We start from the raw sequence: 13,836 nt of genomic DNA, 5'->3' as shown, positions 1-13,836 counted from the left end.
ATGAGGACATCTACAAACTAGCCTTTGAAATTATTGATCAGTACTTTTCGGGAGACGATGTAAGAATTCAGTGATTTCCTCCAATTCTCTCTTTTTATTCACTGTTAAAATAATTGTGTGTATTTTTTCATTTTAACCAGATTGATGAAGATCCAAATGTGATGCCTGAGACCACCCAAGGAGGAACCTACGCCTTTGACCCAGCTTCCAACATGCAGACAAAGGAGTTCAACTTTTAAACACAAGGATGTTCGGTCCAACCATTTGCACGGGTACTCTCTGTAAGACATTCATCCATATTTTCCTCCAACCTGGCAACCTGGTACAGAAGGATTTCCATAGCTTTCTTACCCACGGAAATTCACCACTGAAGGATTGACTTGTGTCCACCTTTGCAAAACCGGGATGTCTGTCTTTTTAAATCAACAAAGCAAACAAAATACCAAACAGGATGTAGAAGTTTGGAAATGTAATCTGGCAACAGACATCAGGAGGATTGTTGTTCATATCTTCTGCTTTTAAAAATATACACACGAGGCGCAGAAGGAAAAAAGCGCTCTCTGCAAGTATTAATTGCTACATGTCAAGTCTTCACTGAACTCCAACCGTCACATATACAGGCACAACACACATTTAACACGTAGGAAGAACTTGGTGTGCATACTTCTGTTAGAGGCCATCATATCACATATGGGGAAAATACTGCTGTTTTGGTTTTTGTGGTTTTATTTTGTGCTTTTCCTCTCTTGGATTGTCCTGGTGTTTTTTCACTGATACACAAATGCACACAATCATTCACGTAGTTGCACAGATTGGTAATGGCCAGGCACCTCAACGACCCTCTTTCCCGAATTTAAAGAGTTAATCCCAGAGCATAAGCCATGATTTAACCATGGACCCACCCACCCCACTGGAGTCCCAGGACAGTCCAGCGGGGAGCAAGTGGATGTGTGAAAGGGCTCGAAACGGCGAAGGATTTGTGGTGAACTGACAGACAGGACTTAGATTCAATGTCACTTTTTTAAGCATGACATTTGGTGACTTTAGACTTTGTTGTTTAAAAATGTGATTTTATTTTTTGTTCTTACAAAAGGTGATGGAAATCCATCTGGATGATGACAAATTTTAAGAGCATTCTCAAGAATTTCAAAACTTTTTTTTTTCCTACCACAGGACAATGTTTATTCAGTGTGAACTTGGTCTTATCCTGTGACCAAGTGCCCTGTCCAGACTCCCCTGTAATGTGAAACTCGAAAGAGGGGGGTGGGAGGGTTGGACAAAAAAAGATGTTGATCTGATTGACCTTAACTTATCTAAACTCATTTTAAATCATTGGTTTTAATTCACTGTTTGATTTTATGTTCTAGCTCTTTCTGGCTCATTGTATTTATGCATCAGTATATTTAAAGTGACCCACAATTAATCAGGCCTGATTCATATTAAAACTGCAATATTCCTGTTTAAATCAAAACTTAGTCTCACAATTATACACACCACATTTTGAGTTTGAGTCTGTGGAGCTTCCATTTTTATTTGTTGTTCTGGTTTTATGCACATGTCCGAGAGGCCTATTGATGTCTGCAGAAAGTGTCTTGTACTCATCAAAGACTAATGTATCATGGAGTACAGGTCAGCCTTCTCTTTACCTAACGTTTAAAGAAGAGGTCACAATTTCATCACCAGTATGACTAATGTAAAATGTGATGTGTATCTCTCCTTGCCATCAAAGGAATATATAAATATATTTACATAAAGCCTGTACAAAGCTGCTGCAGCGATCAGTCATTGGATGGACAATAATCTTACTGATAACAATGGCTGGGGAGGCTTTTTTGTTCAAGCAATATTTCTTGTTTTGTTTTCATTTTTGACTTGCATATGTATTGTGGTGATATGCTGAGAAGTCAAAACAGGCTCTAATTCCTATTTGTTGTGGTGACGGGCTACTGAAATGGCACTGTCTCCATCAGTTTAGGGTTTAAGGTGTCCAAATAGTAGGTCAGCCCTTGCCCCAGTTCTGAAGACATTCTGGTCCTCTTGTTGCCTGCTAACTACTGAGAAGAAGTCAGAAATGGGAGGGGAGGGGAGGGGGGGTACGCTTTGTTTTTGGGTCTAGCTGTTTATAACTGAACAAAGCTATAGAGAGGATGTACAGTCATTAAATGGCAGACTAGGCCGAGCCACTTTAAAGATTTACAATTTTGTTGTCTTGTATCTAAATTGGATACAAGCTTATGTTTGTTGCAAGATTTTTACTTGCTAATGAAAAGTTGTTTTAAATAAATAATAGGAGAAGAACAACAGACAGCGTTTTGGCCTCTGGTTGTTTATATCTTTTTATAAATTTTAGATTGAATTATTCTCTTTAAGGTGGCTCATTGATGCTTTCAACTCTTGTGCATATTAAAGATAAGAATGAGTTGAAAATCATTGTGCCTTTTGTTTTTCATTTTATTAAAATAGACATTTCTTTAAGTATCTGGACTACACTGAAATGGGAGTTGTACAGTAATCTATGGTCTCCCTGTGCGGTGGAGGTTTGCCATGGGAATGGTCTATGCTGCTCTCTGCTGTTGAGAGATCTTTCTCTTCTAAAATATTCACTGAACTTTGTAAAACACTTTTCTCTTACTCATAACTCCAAATGCAGCAACAGTTCTCATCGCCATGACTCAGTCAGGAGATTTGACATTTCCTTTCATATCCTCATCAAGACATTATTTGTCTCATCTTAACCATAATAAACTTGCTGTTTAGCTGTTTGGTCCTTCCGAGTGTTGTGATTACAAACCTTTTGGTTGAAATGCTGTTCAGTGATACAATGAAAATTTTAATTTATTTAAATTTATTTATTTCATATGAGAATTTAAAATGTAGTTTTCTGTCAACAAGTCACAACCCAGGGTTTGTGGTTAGTATAAGTATTTTTCCATGGGGAAAATTAAGTTATATGAAGATTCGTTTGTCATGAAACCCAAATATCTCATAAGTAAATGAAAGTAAATTCTCATTATAATGCAGCAAGGGCTGTAACAATTTATTTAACATATTTTAGCCTATAATATATTATATCATTAACAAAGGCCAGGGCTATATATTTTTGTACAGCCCTCCTTGCATTATACATCACTGTGCATATCGCAAACACGTGGCGTCAATGATAATAGAATAATAATAATGATGAGGAGGAGGAGGAGGAGGGTGTCGCGCGCTTTACTTTCGTCTGCTCAGTGCAGTCACGTGGTATTGTTTCCCGCAGCTGCTTCCGCAAATAAACGTCATGGAAGTTCGTAGTTTCCTTCGGCTCGTTTACTTTGTTTTGAACAGTCGCTGTTCACCATGGATCTGTGCACAGCCTTCGCACTGAGGATGGGACCCCGCTGCGAAAGGTGCGTTTGTATCACGAGTATCTTACGCAGGTTATTTTAATGCTTTTAGCTCATTACATAGTAGGCCTTATATAGCCCGTGCATAAAAAACAAGTGGCATCAGTAGCGGAGCTTTCTGACTCCAGTGCAATAGTACGCACACAACCCATACATTATACATTTAGAAATCATTACAGCAGTCCTAATTTATCAGGACTGGTGGTACAAATTAAATGTGGCAATTATAAATCGATATATAAGATCGATATGCTTCATTGCCGTAGCCGTTCAAACTACAATAGGCACTATATTTTTTGGAAGTGTCCAACAGAATTGTTTCTCTAACTCAGATAAGAGCTGCACATGAGTGATTCGTGGCTCCCCCCTCCAGCAGACAGACAGTGGCTCCATCATGGTGGATGTGAGTAAATGGCCCATGTTCAGCCTGATGAGTGCGCACGAGCTGTCCTCCATCCGGAAAGCCTGTGTTTTTGGAGCGTCTGCAAACGAGGCCATCTACATCACCAATGACGATGAGGTTCGGACACAAACATTTATTGTCAAAAAATATTTAAGTAGGCCAACCTCGCTCTCACACAGGTAGGTGTGAGTGGTGGTAGGTAGATATGTCTAGGTAGATAAACACTATTTTAGAACTTGACACATAAATCTTAGCTGTTTTCTTTCTGAGGCTATAGCTTTATGCTATCAGTTCTCAGTTATCATTTTAAATTCCAGTATTTGGAGTTTGTGTATTTTGCCCCATTTTAACCCAGATTATTGCTTACTTTCTGCTGCTGACTTCCTTCTAACCCCCTCAGGTGTTTGTCTTTGGCCTGAACTGTGGTAACTGTCTGGGAACCGGGGACAGTTTGAGCACAATTGTACCTAAGAAACTGGACTTCCTGAGTGACAGAAAGGTGACCAGTTTCAGCTACGGCAGTGGACCTCATGTGCTGCTGGCCACTGAAGGTAAGGACACACACGTTGTAATCCAAACAAACTGTGTAATCACTTGTGAATCAATGTTTGTTTTTGTAGATGGTGAGCTGTTTGCCTGGGGCCACAATGGCTACAGCCAACTTGGCAATGGCACCACCAACCAGGGGGTATCTCCAATAGTTGTGTCTGCAAACCTGCTCAATAAGAAGGTCACTGAAGTCGCCTGTGGGTCTCACCATTCAATGGCTCTGACTGACTCTGGAGAGGTGTGTGTGGGATATTGTGTTATTTTAATTTGTACTAGTATAGGTCCTGCACTCATACTTTACTGTGTTCAATCTGGCCTTTTCTTAAATTGCAGACTTTAAAGGTTGTAAAAGATAATGTGTGACTAAAATCTTAATTTAAGTACAAGTCTTGTTCACTATGAAACCAAAAAAATTTTCCCCTAAGAAGCTTGTTTGCTGAACACACAAGGAATGCAGTTAAGCTGCTTAGAGTGGGGACAATGTTTTTTTTTTGATACTTTGATTTGACAATCGAATAAAAATGCTTTTGTACAGTGCAGCACAATTCCTTATACATTACCACTGTATTTTTCTGAATTTTGTCAGGTCTACGCATGGGGCTATAACAACTGTGGACAGGTGGGATCAGGATCCACTGCCAACCAGCCTACACCTCGCAGAGTGTCCAGCTGTTTGCAGAACAAAGTGGCTGTTAGTATTGTCTGTGGTCAGACCTCATCACTGGCGGTGGTCGACAACGGAGAGGTGTTTTTTTTTACTTTAGACACAAAAGTACCTGTTGTGTATGTATCCAGCCCAACAGTCTTTCTCATGCAGGTGTATGGTTGGGGCTATAATGGAAATGGACAACTCGGTCTGGGAAACAATGGAAACCAGCTAACTCCATGCCATTTGGTTGGTCTGCAGGGGTTATGTGTGCAACAGGTAACATGCATTTAACACGCATGTGCATCCCTAGTACCAAAATCCAGAAAAAAACCTTATTGATTTGAGTCCATAGTTCAAACTATGGTGTGACTGCTAGAATAGGGCAGTTTTGATGTATTCAGCTGTTTTAAATGACTTGTGAAATTGAGGGTTTCTCTCTTTAGATTGTCTCGGGCTATGCCCACTCCCTGGCCCTCACTGATGAAGGCCTGCTGTATGCCTGGGGCTCCAACACATATGGGCAACTGGGTACTGGCAACAAGAGTAATCAGCTAAGCCCAGTTCAAATTATGACAGAGAAAGAAAGGTAAGAGAGTCTTTATATCAACTTATAGTCATCACTGTTTTACAATTTTAAGGAATGTAAAGTGTAACACATTATTGTCAAATGAAAAATTACAAAAACAAAAACTTTAATATGCCAACATCAGTGCTTGGGAAGGGAGTGTGACCTTCCTCTGCAAACTATGTCTTGACACAGCTTAAACATGGAGCTCATTGAAAGTGACAAACCCACAGACATGACATCTGCTGTCAGGTCACCATCTCAGAAACAGAGAGGAGCAGCTTGTAGCATTGTGGAGATGTTTTCCATTTCTATTGTTGCTGTTATGCCATGTGAGCAAAAATTATTTGTCTACCGTGTATTTAAGTCTCTTTAATAAAACATAAAAGCATAGATTAACGTAAGTACAAGATTACAAATAATGTTACTTGGGGCAGTAAGCAGTGTAAAAGATAACCTTTTTAATAAGTAACTTGTGTAACTAATTACTAAAAAAAGGTTCCCCATCGCTGATAGTCATGTATTTATATCTATTTATCTTCTCTGTATCTTTGAACAGAATAGTAGAGATAGCTGCTTGTCACTCCACTCACACATCAGCGGCCAAGACTCAGAGTGGTCAGATTTACATGTGGGGCCAGTGTCGGGGCCAGTCCATCGTGCTCCCTCACCTCACACACTTCACGTGCACTGATGACGTCTTTGCATGCTTCGCCACACCCCCGGTCATGTGGAGGCTTCTTTCCACTGGTAAGACAGTCTGGTCAAGTACAATAGTAGAGTTATATTTAGTATTATTACTTCATCGATTATTCAAATGTGTGGCCAATCAAAAAGGGCTCAATGTGTGTATGTGAGAGGAAGTTGTCTTTACTTAGAATAGATGGGGTTAGGCATTTGGTTATATTGGCTCGGATTCTTTTTTTTTTTTCTTTTTAACAATTGTTCTTGCTAGAGTTTGTTTATGCTTTGCTTTGAATGACCTGTTCCTCAGAACATGAAGATTTCTTGACTGTTGCCCAGTCTCTGAAAAAGGAGTTTGATAATCCAGATACTGCTGACCTGAAGTTTTGTGTGGATGGCAAATATATTTATGTGCACAAAGCAGTTCTCAAAATCAGGTCAGAGTCCCCATGAACAGATGGTATATTGTAATATAATTAATTCATTGTTTTGTTTTGTTTTTTGTGCTCAGGTGTGAACATTTCAGGTCCATGTTTCAATCCCACTGGAATGAAGATTTGAAGGAGGTTATTGAAATAGATCAGTTCTCATATCCAGTTTACAGATCTTTCCTAGAGTTCCTCTACACGGACAATGTGGACCTTTCACCTGAAGAGGCCATTGGTGAGACTTAATGTTGTCAGACACTGTTCGGGCTATATTCAAACAACACTTATATTACCTGCATTAGGGCTGTTGGACCTTGCAACTTCATATTGTGAAAATCATCTTAAACGTCTCTGTCAGCACATTATCAAAAGAGGAATAACAGTAGAAAATGCCTTTTCACTTTTTTCTGCAGCAGTGCGCTATGACGCTGAGGTAAGTTTTTAATTCGAGTCAACAGTACAGTTTAACAAACATTCTAATATATTATGATAAATTATCATGTAGGATCTCGAGGAGTTCTGCTTCAAGTTTTGTGTCAATCACCTGACAGAAGTAACCCAGACTGTAGCCTTTTGGCAAATTGATGGTCATCTGCTAAAAGATTTCATATGTCGGGCCAGTCGCTGTGGAGCATTCAAGAATTGATAATTACCCAACATGCACTAGGAGATTTGGCCTTGTATAGGCTCCATCAGCATGGACTGTGCTGAAGAGATGTGCATTCTAGTTTATAAAAGAGAATCTGCACTGATCTTGTACATACTTGATAAACTGTGTTGTTACATTTTAACTTGTAAAGAAAATATGCCAGCACATGTGTTGTATAGTATATTTATTATTGATTGATTGATTAGTTTTTATTGAGTGAAGATGTTTCGCAGTGCATCCAAGCAGCCTCAGTTCTGTTCACTTAATGTGACATTTATTCATTTTGGGAGGAACAATGCTGCTTTGTCTAAAGCTGTTGCAGCTTGTTGCAGTTCTGTTAGTTTCTTTTGTAAATCTGTTAGGAGAAACACAAATTTCAATATACTTGACACCACAATAATTATTAATGGTGATGTGAATTTACCTTTTTGTTGTTTGGCTACAAGCTCCCCAAGTTTTCCAGAAGCCATCATAACCTTCAATGCTACATCACAGTCTGCACAAGTTCAACATGCATCAGCTTATGACCTTTCAATCATTAATTATCATGAGGACATTGTTCATCCATTTTACCTTGTGTGCTGGCCTGTCCGGATGTTATTCTAGTGAATATATCTGTCATTTCTTGAATGAAATTTGTGAATATTGCCTGTGCACACCCTGATGAGGTACAGTTGCTCCAGAAGTATGAAGGGTCCATGAGGACACCATTGGGCTCCACTTGAAGCAGATAACTCTGTTCACTGTTTGAGGGCTGAAGTTCAGTGACTGCATCCTCAGTGGTGTCCTGGCTCTCCTTTTGTTGAACTAGAACAAAGACCTTTATGATTGGTATATCATACTTAAATGTATGAATTATAAATGTACATACTGCATACCTGTCACAGTAGCAATGACAGGGAGATTTCTGGGAGAAAAACAAAGGTGAACCATCTAACTACCTAATAATGTTATTTAATAAAAAATACAAACCTGTTTAACTGTAGTTTTTCGCATGAAATAAAACAAATAGATGTAAATATCAATTCAAATCTGGGGTATCTTCAATTTACATTACAAAATTTTACACTGACCAGTTCTTGTGAGTTGGTATTTTCATCCAAATCTGACTGTAAAGGGCTAATCAAGCCTGTGTTCTCACCAGCATCAGTCTGATCTATAAACCAAAATCAAGTGAGGATAAAGTGAATATAGTTACTAATAATATTCATACTGCTCAAGTACTTTACCAGAGTCTGTGGACTCAATTGACATTATTCTTCTAGAGTGCCTGGGCGCTCTAATCTCTTCTTCTCTATCAGACACATACAGATCAGCCAAAAACAGTTAGTTCCCAAAACATTACTCATGTTTAAACTGTCATTTCTATTAAACTGTCATACCTGTCATTGAAGCTCAATTTCCTCTGTAAAATAAACAGTTCAATAACTACAATGAATGTGGAGAGTGAATGAAATCAGACAATGCCTCACCTTGGGATTGCGAGTGGAAGTGCTGGGTAAATCCTCATCAGATAGGGCCATTTCTGAAGATGTACGAGCTAAAACAGTCATTGATGAAGGATAATGAGAATGAGACCATGAACAAAAAATACAACCAACTGTGCCAACACTCGTATATTGGACTACTTCCTTTTACATTTTCATAGACAATGTAATTCATCAGACAATTAAAACACAACAGCAAACACAGTAACCTTATCTGAACACCTCTTTTTGTGATTGAGTTTTGAAGGCAACAAATATTTCAGAATAAATGGTGTACTCACACTTTGTCTTCTGACAGCCAAAACAGTATAACCTTGGAGATAAAATGACTGTTGTTGACAGAGTTTTTATGATGCAACATAAAAAACAATGTAACCTAAACTTACCCAAAACTCTCGTTAAATTGGTCCTCAAACGTCTGGGCTTTAGCTTGGATAGCACATGGATAATGGTAAGACTTCCTGCAGGTGCTGATTTCACAGCCCACAGTAGCACCTTTTTTCTTACATTTGTTACAAGTCTGAAATGGATTTATAATGGCAATGCAATCATTGATTCAATAAGTAGCCTATTTACAAGAATTTACAACCTTTTAGTCGATCTCTCAAAGGATGGATATCAGAAAAGCTTTCAGTTTAGAATTATATTAATAACAGTTTTGCATGTATTATTATTAGGCCTGAGGGCCAGAGGCTGGCGAAGGGCCTATTAGTATCGCAAAGCGATGCTCCAAGTGGCCAAAAAATGGAATGGCGCGACGTGACTCGCCCGTAGTGACCAGGGACCCTCGCCATCACGTAGCAATGCGCCAGAGGTTTCCGAAAATGTATAATTTGTCGGCCAAAAAAAAGCCGAACATTGTTCTCGCATCAGAATATTATTCTTTCTTCTTTCTTATTATTATAATTTTTCTCCTAACCAACTCACCCATTTTTCACCCACTAAACAATAATAAAAAGTCCTGGAAATTTTGCCATCTGGTAAAACTCGCGCTTCCCTACGTTTTGGCTATTTCCATTTTCCAAACAGAAATAAAATGGCTCGTCAGTGCCACCAAACGACTCAAAAATGCATTAGGGAATACGAATGACAAAAAAAAAAAAAAAATTTCACGTACAATCATGAAATTTGACACAGAAGTCGATCATGTCAAGACAAGGAAAAAATATTATTACACCAACACCGTGCGCTCCACTAGGGGGCAGCAATATTGGCTTAAAGTTTGCTAAGCTTTTACAAACTCCCCCGAGGGCGTTCACCCGAACGAGCTCAAATTTGGTCCACATCATCTCAAGACATGAAACATCAAAACTTATCCACATTTTTCACACACGTCTTACGGTCTCTGAGCAGTGAAGCAACAAAAAATGCACACAATTGAGGAGATTTACAAATTGCTCACATTTGCTCAAACGAACTCTGATTTCAATGAAATTTGAAACAGTTGTTAAACTCTCTGCCCTGAAGCTACTTCATGTGAAAATTATTAATTTGGTGCATTAGCGCCCCCTATAGATTGAAACAAAATTTAATATGTGAGAAAATCATTTGTTCCCAAATAGTTGTTCAAAAGTTTCTGAAATTTTGCACAAAATTCCATTTTGGCATCCTGATCCAAAAGTCAGTGACACCCATGTCATATTTTATGGCGTTGCCATAGCGATGACATAAACTCTCCATTGGTAAAATCTACAAATTGTGGCACAAACTTTGGCCGTTTTCACTCAAATTTTAATCGTTGATTGACACCCTGACCCTGAACAGATTTATATAAGAAAATCTCCAATGGGCACAATAGCGCCCCCTAGGGAAATTGCATGGTAGTGCAAAAGTTTACTTTGTCGTAGACATATAACATTTGGTACACAGATTCATGGCATGGTCTTGATCAAAAAAGTCAATGATGACCCCATGCCATTTCCCATCGTGTTGCCATGGCAACAGGCCAAACATCTGCCCTCGCCAATTGGACGGCCAACAAAAACTTTGGCGTAGTCAAACCAAATTTGGTACACAGATGCATCATGGGAATAGGAACAAAAAAGTATATTATGCGGTTGCTAGGCAACCAACAGGAAGTCAGCCATATTGGATTGATTGTGCAACCTGTCCTCGTATTTGAACGAACTCGTCCTTGGGCGTTTGACCCAGACAGAATCATTCTGTATCATCTAGACAAGTGGGACATTAAAAGTTGTTAAAAGCTTTTTAAAAGGTCACACGGTGTTCGGGTTTGTTTTTGGGGCTCACCATCAAACTTCAACGCCTGATAATTTGCACAAACTGTGGCCGATTTCACTCAAATTGTAATCCTTAGTTCACACCTCAACCCTGAACAGACTGATGTAAGTAAAGTGGGTGCAATAGCGCGCCCTAGCAATTTGCACAAACTTTGGCCGATTTCACTCAAATTTTTATTGTGGGTTCACACCCTGACCCTGAACAGATTTATGTAAGAAAATACAAAAATGGGTTCAATAGCGCCCCCTAGAAAATTTGTATGTAAAAATAAGGTTTTATTTGTCACAGATATACAACCTTTGGTACCCACATTTGTGACATGGTCTCGATTAAAAAAACCCAATGATGCTCACACCCCATTTACATTGTGTTGCCATGGCAACAAGCCAAAATTGTATCCTTGCCAATGGGACGTTCTTACACAAACGTTGGCAAAGCCAAACCAAATTTGGTATCCAGATGCATCATGGCAATAAGAACAAAAATGTATATTGTGACCACGCCCATTTACAAAGCGGAAGTCCGCCATCTTGGATTTATTTTTTTTGCCAAATTTGGAAAATTACAGGGTTAAATTAAGATTTATAGGGCTAGGGTTGGGGCTATGGTTAGGATTACGATTAGGGTAAGGTTTAAGTTTAGGCTTATTAGGGTCAGTGTGGGGCACGGCGTTTGCAGGGCGAGGTGTTTGCGGGGCGCGGCGTAAGCACGCGCGAGGGCCGATCATTGTCGCTTGCGGCTATATTTATTATTATTATTATTATTATTATTATTATTACACATAATACATAGTCTTTTGAGTTGATCAGATGGGAATAAAGTTTAAGCACTGTGGTCTTTACCAGTTTAAGTCCACGTCGGTGCTCTGACAAAACATCTGTGGCAGAGAAACCAAACAAGTCATCAAAGTCTGGGGTGTTCCGGCAGAAAAGTCCAGAAGAATACAACTGTGAAACAGAAAAGTGAAAATGTGCATGATGAGGCAACAATGAGCATTTAAAGTCATCATGTGTAACTAGACTGGCTATTGTATTCTCACATGTCCTCATTAGATACTCTCTTAATGCAGCCTGACTGTGTGGGCCTGACAGAAAAAGACCAGAGGACAGCTGAGCCTGAACAAAGGCCAGATGAGGGACAGGTTTCACATCTGCAATCCACAGGTGAAAAAAAAAATCTAATTTAGGGATATCATGCACAATTTTACTGATCTGGGTAACACATTCCTCTTTTATTTGTTCCTGGAAATATTTTCTAGCGGAACCTGGCAAATATCTGAGATTAAAATAGTGAGTTTGTGTGCTTCAACAACAGTTTTTTACTTTTTCACAAAACTTGTTAGAGTAGTCCAAAAGTGCTCCAGTAAGTATCTAATCTATCTACTGGGTCTATAGTAGGTGTAGGTGGATTACATTTACTTAGTTATTTAAAAGTGTTCTATGTAACCCAACCTTCTGGTGGAGGGACCTGCTTGCCTGCATGGAGATATTATTGTTTTACCTGAAATGTTCAACAGTATGGCATTAAAACTAGGCTATCTATCTCCTTGGCGACAAGCAGGTGACTCTGCCAGGCCAAGTGACATCAACCCTGCTCACATTTAGACACTTTTTTGAAGTATTGTATTCGAAGTAGTTAATTGAGTTATATACATATAGCACAAATGCCATTTTTACAAATACATTTTGAGTACCCTGATTTTTAACAAGGGCAGTGTTGACTGACAATGGGCCAAGCTGCAATAGGTTTTAATATTAACATTAAGCCACAATATTCTTTTTGGGTAATGGATTATTTATATTTTTCTAACAGTATAAGGTAGATTCTAAAGATGAAAGCCTTTTTATTTAATAACGAAGTTTCAGACCATTAGTAGCCTCTGCCTTCGGTAACACAAACCTACAGAGCTGTAGTCCTACCAAGCAGTTCTGATGAGCGGTAACTCCTTCTTTTGTAGATAAAACTCCAGTGACTTTGTTCTCCTCGGATCTTTGGCATAGTATACACGAGACCATTTTATAAACTTAATAAAACGCGGAACACGCAAGGCGCGTTTCCGCACTAGTCTATACAACTAGTTGCCAGGTTTGACGAAATGAGTCCCCCTTGTGGCAAAACACTTATTTGGATCGTATATTCGTGTTTGAGCGTGCTGTGTATTTGTTGGGAAGTTTTAAAATATGTACGCTATGTTACCTAATATTGTTTCCACTAAATAAAAATCCCTAGCAAAGTCACTTTATCCTGATACATTTTAGTATCTGGCAACAAAGTAAACAGTTTCACTTTCACTTCTCAGAAGATGTTTTTGTGGGTAGCCAATCCAGGCTACGTAACTTAGCAAACAGGCAGTACAAGACTAATTATGTATGACTGGTATTCTAATATAGACTAGGCCTACAAGTACATAGTAAGAATTGCAATGGACACAATGGGAGTTATTACAACACTTTTATGTAAAAAAAAGAGTCACACATGTGTGACATCTGCATACTTGATATACAATATAGCATTTCAATAACAAACATCTCATGACAAACATGAACAATATCTACATTCAACATAATCCTCAAAAGGGAATAAATTAAATCTATACAGCCATCTCCATCTAGTTCACCTTCACGCAAGCATGTTTTAACTGTAGCTTACTTGATCCACCAAGTTTGTGCATCACTTTTAGACAAAATCTCAGAGAAGCTGGTAGTTACATGAACTGACACAGAGACTACAGACAAATTTACATATATGCAACTGGAATTTTTAACAAAAAAGTAAATAATAAATAAACAAAACAG

The 13,836-nt window shown here is 38.7% G+C and overlaps 2 protein-coding genes and 1 long non-coding RNA gene across 3 annotated transcripts; 2 read left to right on the top strand and 1 right to left on the bottom strand.

Annotated features, from left to right (window-relative positions):
* On the top strand, positions 1-2,767 carry LOC129408874 (uncharacterized). The gene is made up of 2 exons (XR_008632127.1): positions 1-59; positions 141-2,767. It is a non-coding gene; the product is annotated as an uncharacterized LOC129408874 (long non-coding RNA).
* A 484-nt stretch (positions 2,768-3,251) lies between these two features.
* On the top strand, positions 3,252-8,747 carry LOC110170621 (RCC1 and BTB domain-containing protein 1-like). Its single transcript, XM_055149660.1, has 12 exons — positions 3,252-3,389; positions 3,719-3,906; positions 4,190-4,340; positions 4,410-4,576; positions 4,925-5,083; positions 5,156-5,263; positions 5,431-5,573; positions 6,112-6,302; positions 6,547-6,673; positions 6,748-6,899; positions 6,967-7,097; positions 7,170-8,747. Exons 2-12 carry the CDS (start codon positions 3,781-3,783, stop codon positions 7,308-7,310), a joined length of 1,596 nt encoding a protein of 531 aa, XP_055005635.1. The 5' UTR covers positions 3,252-3,389; positions 3,719-3,780; the 3' UTR covers positions 7,311-8,747.
* Positions 7,481-13,143, bottom strand: phf11 (PHD finger protein 11). The gene is made up of 12 exons (XM_055149667.1): positions 12,961-13,143; positions 11,884-11,988; positions 9,187-9,320; positions 9,082-9,113; positions 8,786-8,853; positions 8,696-8,718; positions 8,543-8,607; positions 8,387-8,469; positions 8,192-8,293; positions 7,887-8,120; positions 7,738-7,809; positions 7,481-7,668 (listed from the first exon to the last, which is right to left on the bottom strand). The coding sequence occupies exons 1-9, from the start codon at positions 13,054-13,056 to the stop codon at positions 8,264-8,266; spliced, it is 636 nt and encodes a 211-aa protein (XP_055005642.1). The 5' UTR covers positions 13,057-13,143; the 3' UTR covers positions 7,481-7,668; positions 7,738-7,809; positions 7,887-8,120; positions 8,192-8,263.
* Between the last annotated feature and the right edge of the window lie 693 nt (positions 13,144-13,836).

The sequence above is a fragment of the Boleophthalmus pectinirostris genome, unplaced genomic scaffold (assembly GCF_026225935.1).
Source record: "Boleophthalmus pectinirostris isolate CB_2022bp ecotype Guang Dong unplaced genomic scaffold, ASM2622593v1 HiC_scaffold_1, whole genome shotgun sequence".
In the NCBI taxonomy this organism is placed as follows: Eukaryota; Metazoa; Chordata; class Actinopteri; order Gobiiformes; family Gobiidae; genus Boleophthalmus; species Boleophthalmus pectinirostris.
The sequence above is the reverse complement of the archived record's forward strand: the minus strand, read 5'-3'. Positions and strand labels throughout refer to the sequence as shown.